Source organism: Pan troglodytes, chromosome 7, assembly GCF_028858775.2.
Source record: "Pan troglodytes isolate AG18354 chromosome 7, NHGRI_mPanTro3-v2.0_pri, whole genome shotgun sequence".
In the NCBI taxonomy this organism is placed as follows: Eukaryota; Metazoa; Chordata; class Mammalia; order Primates; family Hominidae; genus Pan; species Pan troglodytes.
Window position 1 is genome coordinate 50,754,648 of NC_072405.2, and position 23,665 is coordinate 50,778,312.

Below are 23,665 nucleotides of genomic sequence, written 5' to 3' on the forward strand. Positions count from 1 at the left end.
GGAATCAAAATATTAGCAAAGTCCTTTTTTGACTCATCGGAGGAACAAAATGGTGGGACCTTCAGAGCCATGACCTTCTCCTCTAGGCAAGCCCCTTGAGAAACTTCAAGTAAGAATTTTTCCATACAAAGATGTGTGGAAAAACAGGACAGGATGACTCAGGAGTTTCTGGCAAGTTAAGGCCAAAAGACTGGGTTAGGTTAATTATGACTGATGGTAACAAAACAGCCTCTAACAGGCACAGTTGGCCTTCTCCGTCCGTGGTTCAGCAGATACTGGCGGCCAACTTAAGGGACTTGAATATCCATGGATTTTGGTATCATTTTTTTTGTTTGTTTTTGAGACAGAGTCTCGCTCTGTCTCCCAGGCTGGAGTGCAGTGGTGCAATCTCAGGTCACTGGTAAGCTCCCCCTCCTAGGTTCATGCCATTCTCCTGCCTCAGCCTCCCGAGTAGCTGGGACTACAGGTGCCTGCCACCACGCTGGGCAAATTTTTTTATTTTCAGTAGAAACAGGGTTTCACCATGTTAGCAAGGATGGTCTCGATCTCCTGACTTCATGATCCGCCCGTCTCGGCCTCCTGAAGTGCTGAGATTACAGGCGTGAGCCACCGCGCCCGGCCGAATTTTGGTATCTACGGAGGTCCTACAGCCAATCTCCTAGGAGAGGGAGGGACCAATGACTGTATGAAGCATTGATTATGTGCCGGGCACTGTGCCAGGTACCCCACCTTCATTATCTCAGGGACTATAGTGTCCCTCGAACGGAGATGCTACTCCTGGCCTTACTTTATAATCAGGAATAAGACTTTGGGAGGGGAGGTGATGTCACATTCCTGACAGAACAGCCACCCAACTACAGAACCTAACGCTAACTTCAGGACTGGGAATAAATACTGCTTGTGCTTCGAGGGAATAATGAACTTAAAGATCCTTACACAGATTTTTTTTTTTTTGAGACAGGGCCTCGCTTTGTCATCTGGTTGAGTGCAGGGCCACGATCATAGTTCACGACAGCCTTTACTCCCTTATACAGATTTTACGATTATTATTATTATTATTATTATTATTTTGGTAGAGATGGGGTCTTGCTATGTTGCCAAGGCTGGTCTTGAACACCTGGCTTCAAGTGATGCTCCTCCTCAGCTTTCTTAAGTGCTGGGATGACAGGTGTTAACCACCATGACCAGCCCAGATTTTTTATATTCCTAATTAGGAGGTGGCTGCTTCTTCACACTAACTAGTATATTAAATATGTACAAAAATAGCTGGGCGCGGTGGCTCACACCTATAATCCCAGCACTTTGGGAGGCCGAGGTGGGCGGATCACCTCAGGTCAGGGGTTTGAGACTAGCTTGGCTAACATGGTGAAACCCTGTCTCTGCTAAAAATTAAAAATTAGCCAGGTGTGGTGGCGTGCGTCTGTAGTCCCAGCCGCTTGGGAGGCTGAGGCAGGAGAATCCCTGAACCCAGGAGATGGAGCTTGCAGTGAGCTGAGATCACACTACTGCACTCTAGCCTAGGAGACAGAGCAAGACTCCGTCTAAAAAAAAAAAAATATATATATATATATATAGAGAGAGAGAGAGAGAGAGAGAGCGCGCGCATGCACTCCAGGTTCCCAAATATACCAGAAGACATTTTAAAGAGAGTTAAGAGAAGAGAAATAATTTGTTAAGGTTGAGGCTGGGCATGGTGGCTCACGCCTGTAATCCCAGCACTTTGGGAGGCTGAGGCGGGCAGATCATGAGGTCAGGAGATCGAGACCATCCTGGCTAACACGGTGAAACCCCATCTCTACTAAAAATACAAAAAATTAGCCGGGTGTGGTGGTGGGCGCCTGTAGTCCCAACTACTCAGGAGGCTGAGGCAGGAGAATGGCATGAACCCAGGAGGTGGAGCTTGCAGTGAGCCGAGATTGCTGGAGCCTAGGTGACAGAATGACACTCCGTCTCAAAAAAAAAAAAATTTGTTAAGGTTGATGCAATTTTTATTAACTGCTATATTACATACCAGGTATTATATGTAGTGTTTTAAACTACCTCCCACATCTGTATAATGTCACAACTAAGACCCCAGGGCTCAGGACTGGAGGCATGGTTCAAATTCTGGTTCTGCATCCTATTAGTTACAGGACCTTGGGTATTCAGCATTGCCCTGCCTCAGTTTCCCACCTGTGAAATGAGGTTATTTGTATTGCCAATTACCAAGAGTAGTTGGGAGGACTAAAAGGATTAATCCACATAAAGCTCAGTTCAATACAGTTACATTATTTATTTCTCACAACAACCCTATGAAGTATTTATATTAGTATTTATATTATTCTTAGAGTCTCATTCATCACACAGTTTAATTTTCCCTAGGATAATTTACTCTCCCAGTAAGATGATATTTTTAGCGAATGTGCCAACTGCAGCCAAAAGATGGGGAAAAGAAGAGATGAAAAAAAAAGGCCATGTATAGAAAAAGTCAGACTTTTATTAAAAATCATAATTGTCTTCTGACAGTTGGAAGAAGAACCAGGAAGCAAGAAGAATAGAGGGTAGAAAAAATAAAATGCAGAAACGAAAAAACCCCATCCATATTGATGCCAATTCCCATGTTCAGGACTTGGCACCACAGAAGGCGTCCTCAGCTTTCACTGGCTCAGTCTCTTAAGTCAGCAACCTGGGAGGCGTCTGGTGATTGCAGGAGGCTTTGCTTTCTGTTCAGCTAACTTGAGCTCTAAAAGCCCATATAAAATAAGAACAAAGGGCAAGGTGCAGTGGCTCATGCCTGTAATCCCACTTTGAGAGGCCAAGGCAGGCGGATCACGAGGTCAGGAGTTTGAGACCAGACTGGCCAACATAGCAAAACCCCGTCTCTACTAAAAATACAAAAAATTAGCCAGGCGTGGTGGCAGGCGCCAGTAATCCCAGCTACTCGGGAAGCTGAGGCAAGAGAATTGCTTGAACCTGGGAGGCAGAGGTTGCAGTGAGCTGAGATCATGCCATTGCACTCCAGCCTGGGAGACAGTAGGAGACTCTGTCTCAAAAAAAAACAAGAAAAAAAAAAAACAAGGACTAAGATATCTCCCGTTATAGAGTTCACTTCCAACGCAGTGCTCCAGGCCTTCCAATTACCTGGCATTATGAGATGTTTGAGGGATTCACATGCTAGGTGGTGCGCTTAACTCCATGGTTTGGAACTGATTTTTCTCTGTCACTCACTTAAAACAAATTTTTTTGTTTTGTTTTATTTTTGAGATGGAGTCTTGCTCTGTCGACGAGGCTAGAGTGCAGTGGCGGGATCTCGGCTCACTGCAATCTCCACCTCCCAGGTTCAAGTGATTCTCCTGCCTCAGCCTCCAGGGTAGCTGGGATTACAGGTGCCCGCCACCATGACCAGCTGATTTTTGTATTTTTAGTAGAGATGGGGTTTCACCATGTTGGCCACACTGGTTTAGAACTCTTGACCTGGTTCAAGTGATCCGCCTTCCTCAGCCTCCCAAACAGCGGGGATTACAGGTGTGAGCCACCGCGCCCAGCCTCACTTAAAAAAAATTTATCCTGGGGCACATACTTCAAAAAGCTGTGACAAACACACTTCCTGGTCCATGAATTATATAACCTAAAGGGGCAGCAGGCTGCTGTTACCTGTGACTGGGATTTCACCTTCCTCCCACTCTCCTCATCAATCTAACCTTTGCTTCCTGCTTTCCTAGAACCTAAAGCAGCTCTGGCACTCCCCTTTCCTTCATCCGCAAATCACCCAAAGTCTGGAAGCCCCACAGTGAGTATTTAAACTTTTTTTTTTTTTTTTTTTTGAGACAGAGTCTCGCTCTGTCACCCAGGCTGGAGGGCAGTGGCGCAAGCTTGGCTCACTGCAACCTCCACCTCCTGGGTTCAGGTTCAAGCAATTATCCTGCCTCAGCCTCCTGAGTAGCTGGGACTACAGGCATGCACCATCACGCCCAGCTAATTTTTGTATTTTTAGTAGAGACGGGGTTTCACCAGGTTGGCCAGGATGGTCTTGATCTCTTGACCTTGTGATCCACCCACCTCGGCCTCCCAAAGTGTTGGGATTACAGGCATGAGCCACTGCGCCCGGCTGAGTATTTAAGCCTTTAAGATCAATGTTCTGAACACTACACAGATACCACAGTAAAAGGTTATATAATGTTAGAATCATTTAGGAATAATTTATTCCCAGTACTGAAACATACAAAATATAATTAGATATTCTTAATAAAATCTGAGGAACATTACATTGAGAACTCCTAGTTTGAGAAAGTAATAAGGATTTCCACTATTTTGGAAGAGGGTGCTTTTCGATTATGATAGGACATGTCATTTAGCAGAAATTTCATCTTTAAAACACAGAGAGGGAGCCTTTTCTGTCAACATGGCCAATAACCAAATCTTCATCCATAACAGACATTAACAAGATGAAAACCAGTACAAACTAACACATCTGTTGATGTCACAGATCCCACAGTCTGGCTGTAGGAGGCGCATCTCACAAACAGAAGAGGAATATTCTCTAGCAAACGTGTACAGAAATGTTTAACAGAATGCTACCAGCTCATCAGTGCTGAAATGGGTGCAAATAAGAATACCATACATAAGCTTATTCACTTTCCTATTCAAGGACTAAAAGAAAAGAATTAGGCCAGGTGCAGTAGGGCTCAAACCTGTAATCCCAGCACTTTGGGAAGCTGAGGCAGGAGGATTACTTGAGGCCAGGAGTTTGATACCAGCCTGGGCAATATAGAGACCCCATCTCTACAAAAAATAAAAAATTAGCTGGGTGTGGTGGCACACACCTGTGGTTCCGGCTACTCAGGGGGCTGAGGTGGGAGGATTGCTTGGGCCCGTGAGGTCAAGGCTGCAGTGGGCTATGATTGCACCACTGCATTCCAGCCTGGGCAATAAAGAAAAAAAAAAAAAAAAAAGGCCGGGCACGGTGGCTCACGCCTGTAATCCCAGCACTTTGGGAGGCCGAGGTGGGGCGGATCATGAGGTCAGGAGACTGAGACCATCCTGGCTAACATGGTGAAACCCCTGTCTCTACTAAAAATACAAAAAATTAGCTGGGCAAGGAGGAGGGCGCCTGTAGTCCCAGCTACTCGGGAGGCTGAGGCAGGAGAATGGCATGAACCCAGGAGGCGGAGCTTGCAGTGAGCCAAGATAGCGCCACTGCACTCCAGCCTGGGCAACAGAGCGAGCCTCTGTCTCAAAAATAAAATAAAATAAAAAATAATTTTTAACCCCCCCCACAAAAAACCTCTGAACCTTTATACAAAAGAACAAAAGCGGCCAGGCGCAGTGGCTCACGCCTGTAATCCCAGCACTTTGGGAGGTCGAGGCGGGCGGATCACAAGGTCAGGAGTTCGAGACCAGCCTGGCCAACATAGTGAAAACCTGTGGTGTGCTCCTGTAATCCCAGCTACTAAGGAGGCTGAGGCAGGAGAATCGCTTGAACCTGGGAGGCAGAGGTTGCAGTTTTCCAAGATCGCGCCATTGCACTCCAGCCTGGGTGAGAGAGTGAGACTCTGTCTCAAAAAAAAAAAAAAAAAAAAAAACCCATAAAAAACAACAACAAAATCCATGGGAATGACAAGGAAAGGAGTAATTCAGCAAAGAAAATCATCATTGGCTTCGGTATCTAAAAAAACAAAGCATGGCTTCTAGTCTCTGGATAAACTGGTCTGATATTTCCAGGGGTCTGTACTCTGTGCTGTGAACGGCTTTAGAGCTCCGCTGGGCATTGCTGATGTGTGGACTGTCCCGCTCACTGGGTGCCAGGCATGGCCCCAGGTGCTCCACACCCTCTCCTGACCCCTGCACAACCCTGTAGGCCTGTGGGATTAGATCAGGTTCTGAGGCTCAGAGAGGCTAAGCTATAGTGGCAACACAGCTGCGTAAATGGCAGAGTGGGGATTTAATTTTTTTTTCTAACTTGAAAGTCTGCTGCCTTTGTACTCTACATATCTCTTGGGTATTTAATTAAGACAAGTAAATGCATTTACCACTCTTTTTACTATTCTATAATGACCATGAGTAACGCATTTTACTATCAGCCAACAACTCCAGCACCTATTCCATAATGACCATGAGTAATGCTTTTTACTGTCAGCCAACAATACCAGCACCAAATAAACTGATACTGTTAGAATACAATGCACTTTGCCCCTGGAGTATGCTTCCAAGGGATCCTTACCTGGTGCTCCTGTGTACATGATGGAAAAGACATTGATTGCTATGGTAGCAGCATAGAATACTGGGAGTGCCCGGAGGCCATTGGGAACAGGGTCTTCCTGTAGTACAAGGAGACAGAGTGGAAGGTCAGGATCCCAGCAGCATTTGGAGCCAACACAGACAAAATGATACAAATACTGTTAAAAGAAACTCTTCCCAAACCCCAGTGTGGCCAAAAGGATGGGCGTTGTCACTGCCTGTGATCTGCTCCACTTCTGCAGAAATGGCATTGGCTGGGGCCATCTCTCCCACACAAATGCAATGTCAAAGAGTCCACTGTTGTGGCCAGCAGACACATTAAAGCCCTGGAATCACATGAGCTGATGTCAGACTTGGAAACAGAAAAGAACTGTTGGGTCAAGCCGGTTCCGGAGGACCAAAGCCCAGAGCTCAGCATCTCCTTCCTCAAAACCCGTAGTGCTCACTACAGCCAAGTCCAGGTTTGGCCCTAACTGGCTACATTCAACAAATAATTTGAGATTCCAACCTCCAAGCATCCTCTAAGAGAGTCAGATGACTTCAGCATCACTGCATTACCATGAGATTTTACAACACTCTATTACACAATGCATCTTAGCTATGTTACCATGTGCTATGAATTTCCGAATCTTTTCCCAAGGTATAGTATTTAACCTTCAACTATTAGAAGTTAAAAAGAACTGCAGTTCCTTGTTGAATAATTTATTTGCCATTCGACATTTATTAACTACTTTAGGCTTCTGCTACAACACTCCCTAAATCTAGTAAGTTCAACACGAATGGTACTGCGCATGTTTTCAGTTAAATAACATCTAAGAGAATATGAGGCATTTAGAGTTTTTAGCAGATCTACAGAGAATTTTGAAGTAAAAATACGGGCCAGAAACTCCCATCAATGTAACACTGGCACACAGATGTGGCTCAAATAATTCAAAAAGGGGCTAACTTCTAATAACCACGAAGGCCACATTTACATGAACATGCTACCTGCCATGATAAAAGGAAAATTAGGTCTAAAAATCGATGACAGCAGCAGAAGTATGGATAAGCATCTCAAAGACTGCTACTGCCAAATGCAAACACGCCTGGAAGTCAAGTATGTTTGCAGAACAGTACAGCCCATCAAGGAGCTGTTCTGGAATGTCTCAAGGAGCCAAGAGCACTTGTCAAGAGGCTCGAGTTGAATGCAGTGAGGCGTGATGCAGCAAGAGCAGGGCAGAATGAGGCTCAAGTGTGGGAGTGTCACACCAGACCAGGCAGGGGAGGCAGCCATGTGGCAAACACCAAGATTAACGGGCTGGAGCCTGGCATGAGTGACACAGCCAGTTATGATCATCTGTGATGTATCACGCGAAAAGAACCCAGGATGAACTGAAAACAAAATGCTGGGAGGCTCAATGTCTATGACCTATGCCGTTTCCATGGCATTGTTTTCTTAGGGACGTTGCTAAAGAGAGATTCCCAACCAATAACTTCTGCAGGTGGACAGCCCCGAGTCTGTGTTTTCAATTAAATTACCGTATGTTTTTTCAAATATCTTTTTTTTTTTTTTTTTTTTAGACAGAGTCCCACTCTGTTGCCCAGGCTGGAGTGCAGTGGTGCAATCTTGGCTCACTGCAACCTCTGCCTCCAAGTTCAAGCGATTCTCGTGCTTCCACCTCCCAAGTAGCTGTGACTACAGGCATGCACCACCATGCCAGGCTAACTTTTTGTATTTTTAGTAGAGATGGGGTTTCGCTATGTTTGCCAGGCTGGTCTCGAACTCCTGACCTCAAGTGATCTACCGCGCCCGGCCTAAAATAACTTATTCTTGAAACTCATTGACAGATTTCTTGTTTGACCTGTCTCCTTTCTTCCCTCCACTTCCTTTCTCTCTCTCCCTCCCTCCTTTCCATCTATCCATCCCTCCATCTGCCACTCATCCAAGCATCTGTCATTCCCTCCGCCTAAATATTTACCAAGTGTCTTGTAAGTGCTAAGCACAGTGCTGGGCCCTAGAATACAGAAGTGGCCACGGCAGTCATGGTTTCTGCTCTCACAGATCTTACAGTCAAATAGTGAACAGGCAACTAAGCAAGAAATGCAGCACCATATGACATGCTAAGTGCCGTGATGACAAGGTGGACTGTGGCCGGAGCTCAAAAGAGAGGGGACCAGGCGAATCTGGGGGAGGGGAGGAGAGGAGCAGCTTCCTAGGAAGTGACACCTAAGGGCGGAGTAGGGCTTGCCAGGTGAGTATGGATTCCAGAGACAGGAGGGGAGGGGTGAAGGCTGGCAGGCTAGAGAGGGGTGTGCCTTCCAATATGTGAATATGAGTGTTCCTGGTCCCAGGAGAAGGAAGGGTGAGAAACGGTGAGGGCAAGTTGGTGCTCTCCAAGAGAATGGACCCTTCAACAGACGGCCAAGCAAGGCTGCAAGAAAAGGGCTGCGCCAGCTTCCAAGCAAGGTACAACCTGGAGGGTACGTCCCTGCCTGCAGAGGAAGCGTGCACTCAATAGTTATCAAACACTGCAGCAACCCCGTGACTGCCAAACAAAAGAAGATAGCCACGTTTTGTGTCTAGAACACTGATCTCAGTAAGCACTAATTTTTTTTTAGACAAGATGTACCCAATAGGTGTATTTCCTTCTTTTTATCCTTTCCTCAAATTGCGTCACTGTTTCAACCTTGCTCTCTCCATTAAAAAAAAAAAAGGGAACACACCTTCACATTTGGGTGAGGAAATTCTCCAGCTGTTTTTTAATGACAGTTTCAAAATCTTAACACTATCTCATTCTATTCTGCTTAACATTCAGGAAATAATTACCTTTCCTTTTTGAGGTCTCAGCACAACTCCTGGGAGTGTTGATTAATGAACTAAAGTACAGAGCCAAGAAACACTATTTGCAGTGCTTGTTTCTGGGGGAATCTCTGGGTAATTTACCTTGGCTCTTTCTGGCTATTCATAATAACATCTGACGCTAACTGCAGGGTGCTGTGCCTTAACAATGTATGAATACAATTATTCCTCTAACCCCTCTCATTATTAATTTCTACTGAGTAGAGCCAAAAATAGTTCTTAAGATTTAATTAAAAGTAGCAGCCCCACTTACCTTTTTTAAGATGAAAATTCTGATGAGTACAAACAGCAGTCCAGACATGAAACCAGACAACAGTGGAGATATAAACCAAGAAGCAACTGAATAATTAAAAAAAAAAATCTAATGAATGTTAAAATTCATTCATAATTATGGTCCTATTCATAGAACACAATGATAAACAAAATGTATTACATACATTCATAAGTATTTCCAGAATTATTTACCTTTAATTCAGAACCTAACAAGCCCTGTGACTTGGCAGAGCTGACCTTCACACATTTATGGCCACACTCAGACATCAACACACAGTCACACACCACTGACCACACTGCCAATGCAGGGTCAAGAAACCCCTGCCCCAAGCGCGGGCCTCAGAAGACAGCATCCTGAGTCCTGCCTCCCACGGAGTCTTTCTGCCTGCCCTTCTTATCAACACATATGGAGACTCGGTCGCTGTTCCAACTGTAAGGGTTATTTAAAAGCTGGGCCAACTTCCATTTCCTTTGCCAAGGCCAGCCGGGTACTTTCATTCCTGCCATCTAGCTGCTGGAACTCTGAAACTTTTAGCCTCTAGCCAAGTAGTTCCCGCCTCTGGGTGCACAGTGGAACCATCTGGGGCATTTTCAAAAACTCGTTTGGCCCTGGCTGGACCCCCAGAATTCTGATTTAAAAGGTTGGGAATGGGGTTTGGGCATTGGTATTTTTAAATCGCTTCCCTGGGTCATTCTAAAGTACAGCCAGAGTTGAGAACCACTGTTCTAGAAGCCTGGGATGGAAGGTGGGTTTCCTTGTGGTTTGTGCCCCTGCCTGGCAGCTCAGGGATCCCACTTGACCCAGGACTCCTAAGGCCATCATGATTCTTGTAAAAAATTGAGTAACCCAGAATATGGAAATGGAGTGAAAGAGTATCGTTCACGATGGGTGGGATGGTATTTGTGGAGGTGAATGGATTTACCTCTTCCTAAAAGCAGAGCCAGGCACTAACTTGTTAGACACCTGATAATGGGTGCAGGCTTACGTCTTGGTCCCTGCCAGGCAGGCTTACAGGGTAGAGAGGACACTTGACAGAGTGTTTCTTCCCAAAGGGCAGGCTGGATGACCTTTTTTTTTTTTTTTTTTGAGACAGGGTCTTGCTTTGTCACCCAGGGGCTGGAGTGCAGTGGCATAATCATGGCTCACTGCAGCCTCAACCTCCGAGGTACAAGTGATCCTCCCACCTCAGCCTCCTGAGTAGCTGGGACTACAAGTGCGCACCATCACACCAGGCTAATTTTCTTTTTTTTTTTTTTCTTTTTTGTAAAGATGGGCTCTTGCTATGTTGCTCAGGCTGGTCTTGAACTCCTGGGCTAAAGCAATCCTCCTGCCTTGGCCTCCCAAAGTGATGGAATTATAGGCCTGAGCCACTGCGCCTGACCTGGATGATCTGTTGAAGGCAGGGACATAACACGGGGCTCACTTTGAGGCTTCCCCAAGACTATGAACTCCTGGATTCCAGGCATCTTCCTCACTTGTGCTCAATCTTTCTCTGACCTATAGACTGACTTCAGTCTAACACATTTCTTACCTGCCTGGGAAGAACAGAGGGTGATTTCCAAAGCTGGATGACAAGGTAACATTTCAAAAGAATAGAGTTAAACAACTGTCCAGCACATAATAGTTCACTATCTCTATTAACAGGAACTTTGGCCAGGTGCGGTGGCTCACACCTGTAATCCTGGCACTTTTGCAGTCCGAGGCAGGTGGATTGCCTGAGCTCAAGAGTTCAAGACCAGCCTGGGCAACATGGTGAAACCCCGTCTGTACTAAAATACAAAAGAAATGAGCTGGGCGTGGTGGCATGTGCCTGTAATCCTAGCTACTCGGGAGGCTGAGGCGGGAGAACTGCTTGAACTCGGGAGGCAGAGGTTGCAGTGAGCCGAGATCGCGCCACTGCACTCTAGCACTCCAGCCTGGGTGCCAGAGCGAGACTCCATCTCTACAAAACAAAACAACAAAACATAACAAAACAAAACAAAAAACAGGAATTTTAAGGGAAAATATATTACTCATACCATCTACGTCTTTTTTTTTGAGACGGAGTCTTGCTTTGTTGCCCAGGCTGGAGTGCAGTGACTCGATCCTGGCTCACTGCAAATTCTGCCTTCCAGGTTGAAATGATTCTCCTGCCTCAGCCTCCCTAGTAGCTGGGATTACAGGCACCTGCCATCATGCCCGGTTAATTTTTGTATTTTTGTAGAGATGGGGTTGAACCATGTTGGCCAGGCTGGTCTTGAACTCCTGACCTCAGGTGATCTGCCTGCCTTGGCCTCCCAAAGTGCTGGGATTATAGGCGTGAGCCACCATGTCTGGCCCATCTAGGTCTTTTAAACCTTAACATTTGAAGAAAAAGATATAAAATTAACTTGTGGCTGGGCACAGTGGCTCACGCCTATAATCCTGGCTCTTTGGGAGGCTAAGGCAGGCCGATCATGAGGTCAAGAGATTAAGACCATCCTGGCCAACATGGTGAAACCTCATCTCTACTAAAAATACAAAAATTAGCAGGCGTGGTAGCAGGAGCCTGTAGTACCAGGTACTCAGGAGGTTGAGGCAGGAGAATGGCTTGAACCCGGGAGGTGGAGGTTGCAGTGAGCCGAGATTGCACCACTGCACTCCAGCCTGGCAACAGAGTGAGACTCCGGGTCAAAAAAAAAAAAAAAGTAACTTGTAATAAAACTTACTCTAGAAAATGTAAACTTTCCTTCTTATGGGTAAAAGAAAATGCCAATTACCAATCTTGACAAGCTCCATCCACTGCACACCTTTGGTACCGATTGCGACCAGTGAGAATCCTATAGTAGAACCCACAATGCAGTGCGTTCCTGAGATTGGAAGCCTCAGGAAGGAAGCAATCAGCTGCCACACAGCGGAACCTACAGATTGAAGGACAAAAAACCATCAGATACAGAGTACAGAGGTGCAGACACCAAGGGAAGAAATCCAAATGTTTTCCATAACAACATCTCCCAGAGTTTAATTTTCTGTGAATTGTTTCTTTACAAAGCGCTACAGCCTGGACAAAAATCACTCAATTAACTTCAGTTAAAGGAAAGCTTCTGCCTTCCTCAACACAGAGGGGACAGGGATGATGGTTATTTATTTATTTTATTTATTTATTTTTTGAAGCTAGTCCCGCTCTGTTGCCCAGGCTGGAGTGCAGTGGCCTGATCTTGGCTCACTGCAACCTCTGCCTCCTGGGTTCAAGCAAGCCCTCTGGCTAATTTTTGTATCTTTAGTAAAGATGGGGTCTCACTATGTTAGCCAGGCTGGTCTCAAACTCCTAACCTCAAGTGATCTACCCACCTTGGCCTCCCAAAGTGCTGGGATTACATGCGTGAGGCATCGTGTCCGGCCAGATTATGCATTTAAAGGCAAGTCTCCTGGTGCTACACACTGACTGCCCTTGTCAGTTTTCAGTGAGGGTGCTGTGGATGAACTTGTTCTGGGGTGAAGTTTGGCCAAAACCAAGCAAGAGATTAAAGTCTCGAATGAACACAGAAAGACTAGAAAGGCAATATATTGGGAAAAGATTTTGTTGTAGTTCTGCCTTACAGTCACATAATGAAAAGGACCAGATATTGGCTAGGTCATATTATCTATATAAGAGAGTATAATACCATGTTGCTTTTTTCTTTTCTTTTCTTTTTTTCTTTTGTAGAGACAGGGTCTCACTCTTGCCCAGGCTGGAGTACAGCTGCAAAATCATGGCTCACTGCAGCCTTAAACTCCTGGACTCAAATGATCCTCCTGTCTCAGCCTCCCAAGTAGCTGAGATTACAAGTGTGCACCACCACACCTGGTTAATTTTTAAATTTTTTTGCAGAGACAGGATTTTGCTATGTTACCCAGGCTGGTTTTGAACTCCTGGCCTTAAGCAATCCTCCTGCTTCAGCCTCCCAAAGCCCTGGGATTACAGGCATGAGCTGCCACACTCAGCTAATTATTAAAATTTTTTTGCAGAGACGGGGGTCTTGCTATGTTGCCCTGGCTGGTCTTGAACTCCTGGGCTCAAGCCATTTTCCCACCATGGCCTCCCAAAGTGCTGGGATGACAGGCTCACTGGATGCAGTGAGCCACTGCACCCAGCCCATACTGCTTGTTGATGGTGCCTCTCCTATGAGAAATAACTATGATATTTAACCCAAATTTGGGCATCTGCTTTCAGATCCTACCCAGAATGTTGGACCTTTTATTTGTGTGTCTGATTCCTCGTTGTTAAGAGGTTCTCATTAGTGTTGGCTTTGTGTCCTTTTACCTCAATTTCACCAACTCTTTTCTAGGTTTCATGTTTTTCTAGGCTACAGTTCACTTCAAATATTTTCATAAGCAGATCAGATTTTGTAGTGAGTATTAAAAGCATCAACCGGGAGAGATCAGTTTCAGAAGCAGTTGTTGAAAAGCTCCCATGGAACTGTAGGGGAACAAAGGGCCTGGCTGATAAGCTGGGCACGTTATTAATCCCAAACGTTAATTCTGGAAACCTGGTTGCCTGGCAGCAGCAGCACTTTTCAGGGGACCCCTGGCATTTCCTTCAAAGGCATCTGAGTTGCAGGAGGATCATTTATGGCTGTGCAGGACCCAGTCTATGAAGCAACACACACAGTTGCTGCCATGAGTGCTAGGCGTGCTGACCTTTGAGCTGAGGCCGGCTGTGACCCTGTGTCAATCCTTAAGGCGTGCGTTGGGAGGAGAAGGGGCCAGCCTTGTGCTGCCAAACCCATATCAGGCTCCATGGCAGCGCCAGGCCTACCCGCGGACACGTCCTTAAGCCTCCACATCTGAGCCCTGGGCTCCTCGGGGACTAGTGGTTTTAAAAAGAAAGCCAGGGTTTGGAGCACGTTTCATAGCACAGATTCATAGCGTAGAAAATACATGATATGGTTTATATTCTTTTTTTTTTTTTTAGACGGAGTCTTGCTCTGTCGCCCAGGCGCAATCTCGGCTCACTGCAAGCTCTGCCTCCCGGGTTCACGCCATTCTCCTGCCTCAGCCTCCCGAGTAGCTGGGACTACAGGTGCCCGCTACCACGCCCGGCTAATTTTTTGTATTTTTAGTAGAGACGGGGTTTCACCGCGTCAGCCAAGATGGTCTCAATCTCCTGACCTCATGATCCGCCTGCCTCGGCCTCCCAAAGTGCTCGGATTACAGGTGTGAGCCACCGCTCCCAGCCTATATTCTTACAATTAAAATAATCTCATGATGTGAGACAGTGATATCAACCCACCCAATTGAATTCAGACCATAAGATTTGTCCTTCCTGAAAGCTGCTATATTTTCTGTGGCTGACTTTACAAAATACATCCTGGAGGAGGAGAGTTCGTAAAGAAAGGTAGGGAGTAATGGGACCACCTGAGAGAGGGAAGAAAGAGGAGAGAGGATAGCAGGGAGGGGAGGAGACAGGGGACAGCTGAGGGAGGGCCTGGTGGGGCCAGGAAATACCTGCAAGAGGGCCTGGGAGTAGGTGATAGCACCTTAGCCTCAGGGATGTCTGAAGACAAATGGGATCACGTTAGTGTCAGGAAGAACAGAGGGAAAAAGGCATACTTTAATGTAAGATAATGGCATCTGATAGAGGAAAGAGATGAAGCATGGGATAAGAGTGCAAGCCACGACCTAGGGAAAGTGGGGAGATGGGCATCTCAGAGGCCGCCATTCCTGTGCAGATGAAAGAAACGGCAGAGCAAAGGCTCAGGCTCCAGGGAGGCTGCCGGGCAGGGGTGGGGTGGCAGAGTGTGGCTGGGCAGAGGGAGCTGGAAGGGGGCTGTGTGCTTCTTAAGGGTTTCGAGGAGCTGGCTCGTTTGTGCTAGTGTGGGTCTTTCCACAAAAAAAGATGCAGAGTTTTGAATTCTCAGATTTTTGGAACCATTGGTGGTTTCCTACAAAATGGACAGACTACTGCTTTAGGGCTGAGCTAGTCCCACAAGATGACTTGTTCAGGACGTTTCACTGGCAGCAATAATTTCTACCCAATCGCCTTAACTCTAACACAACTCTGTCAGGAAGCACAGACGCCCAGGGGCTTGGGGAGAAGCGACTAACAGAGAAAACAAAAGAAGCAAACAGAATAGAATTAAGGACAGAGGGAAAGAGGGAGAAGAAAAAAGGACTGTTGGATTTAGAAGAGGAAGACTGGAGAATTCAGGCATCTGGACAGAATCAGCTGTGGTTTTGGCCAATGGTAATTACACCACCATCTTAAATTTATAGCTCCCAGGGCAAAGAACCCGATTTTACGAATCTAGGTAACTCATACAAATTCCCAACAAAATAGGCTTTGAGATTCATTTAACCACATACCAAAAAAAAAAAGTTTAAAAACCAAAGCAAACAAAATCAAGTTATTCAAGCAAAACCCCAAATTGCTTTGGTAAACCCAAATTCTAGTTGAGGTAAGTATCCTTCATTCTTTCAGTAAAGAGCCAAACGCCGGGGTGGGGAACGGAGAAATGAAACAAGTTATCCCGTCTGCAGAAAGAGTGAGCAGATGAAGCCTTGTTCATGAACCCTCCTGTCACACGGAGGTCTTCAGCGTGGCTTCCCTAACAAATTTCTTTAATAAGCAGAACCATGCCTCTAAAGTTTATCCATCAAAAGGAAAAACTTCAGTTAAGATTTAACTTTGTGGCCGGGTGTGGTGGCTCACGCCTGTAATCCCAGCACTTTGGGAGGCCAAGGTGGGAGGATCACGAGGTCAGGAGTTCGAGACCAGCCTGACTAACATGGTGAAACCCCATCTCTACCAAAAATACAAAAATTAGCTGGGTGTGGTGTCGGGTGCCTGTAATCCCAGCTACTTAGGAGGCTGAGGCAGGAGAATCGCTTGAACCCGGGAGGCAGAGGTTGCAGTGAGCCGAGATCACACCACTGCACTCCAGCCTGGGCAACAAAGCGAGATTCCGTCTCAAAAAAAAAAAAAAAAGATTTAATTTTGTCAGTGTTTTTCTTGATTTGTCCCATACTTTCAACACATCTAGTCAGATTTTCCTGACTAGAAAAATCTTAATTTCCACTTGATGGAATTAAATCTTAGATATCTATCACAACTAAAAAGGTGAATTTTACAAAGAACGGTTATTTTTCTAAGAGAAATTTCCATTATATCTGACTATGCTGAGATATACATATGTTCCATGAAGGTAAGTAAAATTCAATAATGACTATAGTTGTTGGAATGAAAGTGATCTTGAACCTGATTTTTTTTTTTTTTTTTTTTTTTGAGACAGGGTCTGGCTATGTCGCCCATGCAGGAGTGCAGTGGCACAATCACAACTCACTGCAGCCTCAACCTCCTGGGCTCAAGCAATCCTCCCACTTCAGCCTCCCAAGCAGCTAGGACTACAGGCATGTGCCACCATGCCCAGCTAATTTTTTAGTTTTTTTGTAGAGACAGGGTCTCCCTATGTTGCCCAGACTGGTCTCAAACTCCTGGGATCAAGTGGTCTGCCCATCTTGGGGGCCTCCCAAAGTTGAACCTGACATCTTTACAACACAAAGCGTCAAGCTGAGAAGTAGGAGCTCCCTGGTGTGTGTTACTGGCCTACAGTGCTTGGTGAATATGCAATTCCTTAGTACAACAGGCTGCTTCTTATCAGACGCCTCGTAACAACATGAGATTGGGCCATTGTGAACTTGGTCAATAATCTCTAAATTCCGGGTGTTTAAGAAATGTAAGTGACAGGCCAGGTGTGGTGGCTCACGCCTGTAATCCCAGCACTTTGAGAGGTGATGGTAGGTGGATTGCTTGAGGTCAGGAGTTCAAGACTAACCTGGCCAACATGGTGAAACCCTGTCTCTACTAAAAATACAAAAATTAGCCGGGTGTGGTGGCACACGCCTTTAGTCTCAGCTACTCCGGAGGGTGAGGTGAGAGAATAGCTTGAACCCAGGAGGTGGAGGTGGCAGTGAGCGGAGATCACACTATTGCACTCCAGCCTGGGCCACAGAGCAAGACTCTGTCTCAAAAAAAAAAAAAAAAAAAAAAGAAAGAAAAGAAAAGAAAAAATGTAAGTGACAAAATAAAGAACTTGGGGGAATGTGGCTGTATTCTTAGTACACCAGCATCTTACCTCCTGCTGCAGGACTCTTCCTACAAGAGGATATGTCCTGTTGAAAGCAGAAGGTGGTAGAATTCCTCTCTAACCCTCTTCTCCCTAACCAAATTACCCGTATACATCAGCTGTCTGTTGTGTCGTCATCTCTACCTAGAGGCAAGCAGAAAAAGAATCCTGTCAGCTGCACTTAACACACGCCTGCCGGGAAGGTTCTTTTCTGTCGTAGCGAGGGCAGTGATGGGAAGACCTACGGGGCCGAGATCTGTGTCCGCTTAGGCCATGGGGACATCACTCTGTCCAACCAGCCACTCTGCTTATTCACACAGTTCACACACCTCCACACTTCATGTAGACAACTTGAAACTGCAATAAAAGGTCATGCTATCACCAGGCAACACGCACATTATTTTTTGGCCGGAAAACAAAACAAACATACCAAATGGAGCTCCCAGAGGTAGAATCAGAAAATCAAAACAAAAGCCAACAAAAGGATGACAAATAATGTAAGAGACCAGAATTTCTTGAAACACACGCACTTAAGATTTATTTGGTAACTTCTTTAGAACTTAAACTGTGAATATAAAAGTTAGACTAATAAATATTATTTTTGACATCCAAGTTTTCAAAACATTGCCTCCTAATTGATGAAAAACCTTAAGAAAAAAATCTAAATCAACCTTCCTGGAAATTTCATACATCAACCTTGAAAACACATTCACTTAGACAACCTTCAAACAACTCTAAAATAATAAAGCACTGTTCTACAAAGGTCTTTTTCTGTACTTTCTGAAAAGTATTCACTTAGCTGAAATCTATTTTAGCAACCAAGTTTGCTCAAAAGTTCAGAAAATAAATGGTTGCCTGATATTTAAACACTTTAAAAATCATAAATTAATATGCAGAAAGCAAAAATAAGAGAGTAAATATGAAACATCCAACCAGTTTTTGAAAAGCCAAAGCAAAAATCACATTTATGGATATGGGCAAAGTACTGCAGGGAAGCGGGTCAGTGGGCGGATGTCCCATCGGTATAGAGAAGAGGCTACTCACCAACCATGGCACTAACTTCCCCAGCCATGAGAGTCTCCACCGTCTCGTTGTACAGGTTCACGTCAATGATACCTTTGCGAATGGTTTCTCCTACTTTGGCTCCTAGTAACACGGAGCCGGTGGTTTCAAATATTGAAGCTAAAATGCATGCCTGCCTCAAGGTCACCACACCAGAGCCCACGGCTGTACCAAAGGAGTTGGCAACATCGTTTGCACCAACAGAAAAGGCCAAGATGAAAGCTATGATGAAACCCAAAATGACCATCCACAAATACTCATCCATGGCCATTTTGGAAAGTGGGTGCCGGGTACTTTTCTTTTGCAGGAATATTTTAAATAAACAAAGCTTGAGGTTATAAACTTCGTAAGGCCAAGAGTTCTTGTAAACAGTGAGTTTGCTCTGGAAAGTGCTGGACAATGTTAGAGGCTGGACAAACTGCTAGCTGCTGGTTTGCAAACTACTGTCAGGACAGTTCATTTGGTTGTGTTCAGTCAGCGGTAAAACACATTCCATATTTTTCCTCCCGATCTGGGAAAGCTGTGATGTCTCCTCCTGTAGCAGAAAGGAAACAAAAGAAATCAATTATACTCAGCAACCTGTAACAGTTTGTTCTTTCAGAAATAAATGTTTTAAGCCTGCTAATGGGATCTAACTTTGGCATGTGACGGACCTAACCATAAAGCAATTCAAGGAAGATTATAATTAGGATAACCACCCCCAACCAAAAACAACAAAAAAACCTGCTTTCTAGAATTGTCAGGAGTTGAAGCATGCTTAATAATTACAGACTAATAGTAATCCTTACTAGGTTACATTTTTCATGCAATCGGAAAAACATATTTGGTCATTATTTTCAGAGAGGAACAAGTGCCTCAAATGAGCAAAAGATTAAGAAATGAGAAATTTAGTTGCATGGCTTTTCAAATATGTGGAATGTGTCCAGTTTCCTGGAACAGCAATAACCAAATCTGAGTCTGTGATACCACTGGGTGTGGCCAACGACCCACCTCCACATTTACGCATAAGCAATGAGCACAGTATATTATCATGCATGTGTCTGGGAGAGTTTACAGGCCTGGCGAGAGGTCACTCATCTGGAGGGTGACCAAGGCAGGAACTGACAGGCCCCAGAGAGGAAAAGAGAAGCCTGGAGAATGAGGCAATCCTATCACTATGCCACTATCCCATCTCACTAGGAGGAAAAGCTAGAGGCCCCGCCAGGGTCAGGAAGACCCTTCAGGCCTCCTCGCAGCTCACTGGCCTTAGCTCCTCTCCCCTCCCTCACAATGCCCTGGTGTCACTGTCCCCTTGCAATCCCTTAGAAAGACCAGGCACACTCTCACCTCAGGGCTTTTGTACCTGAGGATCCCTCTGCAGGAAGAATCTTCCCCCACAGCTGCACAGCTCCCTCCTCCCTGCATTCAGGTCCCTGCTCAAATATCACCGTTAAGAGAGGACTTCCCTGACCCCAGAAGGAGCAGCCCCTCCCCCATGCCACTGTTCCTGCTTCTGGGAGGGAGAGGAGATGCCATGAGATACATCCATGAAATAAAAATGTCACTGCAAGCTTCGTAATTATGGTATTCTATTATTGGAGAGCCAAGGCACTGTATATTTTCTTTGAATGGTATCAAGCATATAAATGCTTATTGAGTTGAACTGAATAAATACCACACCATATACAATATAATAATTTGACCCATCAATAAGGTTATTTAAAGGGAAAAATCAGGACACACAATTTTATGTACACTGTGATTATGGCAATGTTGAAAATGCATATAAAAGGCCGGGTGTAGTGGCTCACGCCTATAATCTCAGAACTCTGGGAGGCCGAGGTGGGTGAATCACTTGAGGTCAGGAGTTCGAGACTAGCCTGGCCAACATGGTGAAACCCCATCTCTACTAAAACTACAAAAATTTGCTGGGCCTGGTGGCAGATGCTTGTAATCCCAGCCACTTGGGAGGCTGAGGCAGGAGAATCGCTTGAACCTGGGAGGCAGAGGTTGCAGTGAGCCAAGATCATGCCACTGCACTGCACTCCAGCCTGGGCGACACAGCGAGACTCCATCTCAAAAATAAAAAATAAAAATAATAATGCATAAAAATACCAAGGGGTATATACTAAAATTATAATAGAGGTTGAATAGGAAGGTTACAGACAATTTTTTCCTTTCCTCCCCAAACTGTATACTGTGGTTACATGCTTTTTAAATGAAAATAATATATAATAAACAAATCTACAAACATATTGAGCATCATCGATGTGCAATGCTATAGGCACACAATGAAACAGAAAATATACATTGATAGTTATCATTTCTAAGATTTTTCAGCCTTTGCAATTTTGGAGATTCAGATCCCAAGTGAGACAAATGAAAAGACCACTCTAAGGGCAAAAGACAACATTCCACTGAAAGAGTATTTTATTAATATGACAGGCACACTAAATCAATGCATGAAAATCAAAACTTTAAAAACTGGGGGCCAGTATGATCTATCTCAAGATATAAACAAATTATTGATAAAATCTTGTTTGCCGGGCTACCTTGCCAATAGGACAAACATGAATAATATTCAATTATTGATTGAGAAATACGGCGATGAACAAAAATGGATGTGGTCCTGGCACATCTGGGAAGTCCAGTGAAGGAAACAGACACTAATCATAGCAACACATAAATGTCTATAAACTGGTGACAAGAACTATGCAGGCAGGAGACGGTGCCACACAGTGTCGTGAGAGCACAGCCGGCGGGACGTGGTGTAGCAGGCAGCAAAGGCTCACCTGAGACCTCAGACGGCCAGAGTCACGCTGGGCCTGGTGTGGGGGGTGGGGGGGGACACTCATTCCAGATGGTTCTCATGGTGGGAAGGAGGGGCCAGGAGGCAGGCCCGGGTGAGGGGAACCAGGATGAAGGTCGGGTGGGTCTGGTTAAAGACTGGCCACCATGTGGACAGCGGGTTTTAATGAGACACCAAAGGGTTTTAATGAGAGAGGGGTATTGGCGTCACCAGACTTGGCTTTTCCTTTTTTTTGCTCTGTCACCCAGGCTAGAATGCAGTGGCACAAGCATGGCTCACTGCAGCCTTAACCTCCCAGGCTCAAGCGATCCTCCTGCCTCAGCCTCCTCAGTAGTTGGGACTACAGGCGTGCACCATTATACCCTACTAATTTTTAAATTTTTTGTAGAGACGGGGTCGCCCTATGCTGCCCAGGCTGGTCTCAAACTCCTATCCTCAAGTGATTCTCCTACCTCGGCCTCCCAAAGTGCTGGGATCACTGGTGTGAGATACCATGCCCGGCCCAGACTTAGGAATTTTTCTGTTGTCTTTGAGACAAAGTCTCACTCTGTCACCCAGGCTGGAGTGCAGTGGCGCAATCTTGGCTCACTGCAACCTCTGCCTCCCGGGTTCAAGAGATTCTCCCGCCTCGGCCTCCCGAGTAGCTGGGATTACAGGCACCCGCCATCATTCCCGGCTAATTTTTTTGTATTTTTGTAGAGATGGGGTTTCACCACGTTGGCCAGGCTGGTCTTGAACTCCTGACCTCAGGTGATCCACCCCACTTGGCCTCCCAAAGTGCTGGGATTACAGGCGTGAGCCACCACACCAGGGCCCAGAAGATCCTTCTGGCTGCAGTGTGGCGACCACATTGGATACAAGGCAAGCAGAAACATGGAGGATGAGTCAGGAGCCCGCTGCATGGCTTAGGCATGAGATGAGGCATCCGGGACCAGGCTGTGGACGGTGGTGGGTGGGAGGGAATACGATGATTTAAGAGAACTGCAGCGGCAAAATCCAACAGGACCAGATGGTGGATTAAACATGGGGGTGGAGAGAGGATACATGGTTTATGGAACCGAAGTGAAAAATAACCGAGTGGGTTTTTCTTCTCTTTTGCATTGTTTTTAGTTTTGCTTTTTGGGGCTAGGATGGGGTCTGACCACAGGTGCGCTTTTGATTGGGTGAACTAGCCGGGTTTACTGTGTCTTTTTTTTTTTTTTTTTTTTTTTTTTTTTTTTTGAGACGGAGTCTCGCTCTGTCGCCCAGGCTGGAGTGCAGTGGCGCGATCTCGGCTCACTGCAAGCTCCGCCTCCCGGGTTCACGCCATTCTCCTGCCTCAGCCTCCGAAGTAGCTGGGACTAAATAGGCGCCCGCCACCACGCCCGGCTATTTTTTTTTAATTTTATTTTTAGTAGAGACGGGGTTTCACCGTGTTAGCCAGGATGGTCTCAATCTGCTGACCTCGTGATCCGCCCGCCTCAGCCTCCCAAAGTGCTGGGATTACAGGCTTGAGCCACCGTGCCCGGCCGGTTTACTGTGTCTTAATGGAGGACTCCCTTGCTGTGCACCTTGAATATGGCAGTGGCTGTACTACTGTACATGCTGTCAAAACTCATGAAATTCACACAGGTGAACCACAGGAGCGCCCTGGGTGGGAAGAGCGGCTGGCACAAGCCCCGAGCAGCTTCGCCATGGCCTGGTTTTGCTTGGGGACGTTGTTAATCACCTTGATGTTCCCCTTGGCACTGTGTCAGCCCGGAGATCCCCTCTCCTACTTAAACAGCCTTAGACAACTCATTTCCACAATTGTGCCTATGCTCTTTAGCGCGGCTTTTCTTCTTCACACTCACACCCTCAGCCCACCAGCCTAAGTCCAGCAAGCACCTGCCTGAGGAAAAAGGCTTGCCACCTTCTTTCCTCTCTGTGGTTACAAAAGGAACATTCATTTCTCCTGCGTGGAGAAGGGCAATGAGCACAAGACCTGCAGTCGGGGACTCTAGGTCCATTCCCGTCCGGCCAGCTCCTGGCTATGCAACCCTGGGCAAGTCACCTCAATGACTCACCTGAACCGTGGGGACTGTGGCAGATGCCTCGCCACTGGTTACATGTAAACGCAAAGGCCAAAGCTCAATGCCAGCAATCAATATGTGGTGACTGTTACCATTCTTAGCAGATAAAGCCCTGGGGCAAAGGTCGGAAAGCATAAGGCCCCGTCGCAGTTCTGTTCCTCTCTAGTGGCTGACCCTGGGTACCTCAACACGCTTTTTGAATTGCGGCATGTATAAAATGGGATAGTGATGGCGCATGCACTTTACAGAATTATTGTGAGGAACAAACTTAATTGGGTAGAAGTGTTTCGCCTCAAGCAACTTGTAATTACTGGCATCGCTGTAGTCACAGGAAGAATAACAAACGAGAGGTTCCAGAATCCTTCTGGAAGG

At 45.9% G+C, this 23,665-nt stretch overlaps 1 protein-coding gene across 10 annotated transcripts in view; it reads right to left on the reverse strand.

The window, feature by feature from the left end:
• Positions 1–23,665, reverse strand: part of SLC20A2 (solute carrier family 20 member 2) — a 123,575-nt gene that overhangs the window by 36,200 nt on the left and 63,710 nt on the right. For 7 of the 10 annotated variants that reach the window (XM_054656688.2, XM_016959423.4, XM_063816314.1 and 4 more), the window contains 4 exons: positions 18,437–18,989; positions 12,068–12,208; positions 9,309–9,394; positions 6,200–6,296 (listed from right to left, as the gene is read on the reverse strand). In XM_054656688.2, coding sequence (XP_054512663.2) covers positions 6,200–6,296; positions 9,309–9,394; positions 12,068–12,208; positions 18,437–18,725 — 613 coding nt within the window. In that variant the 5' untranslated portion in view covers positions 18,726–18,989. Of the gene's footprint in view, positions 1–6,199; positions 6,297–9,308; positions 9,395–12,067; positions 12,209–17,401; positions 17,537–18,436; positions 18,990–23,665 lie in introns of all 10 variants that reach the window. The other 3 variants (XM_054656692.2, XM_016959427.4, XM_063816315.1) reach the window with 2 other exon arrangements.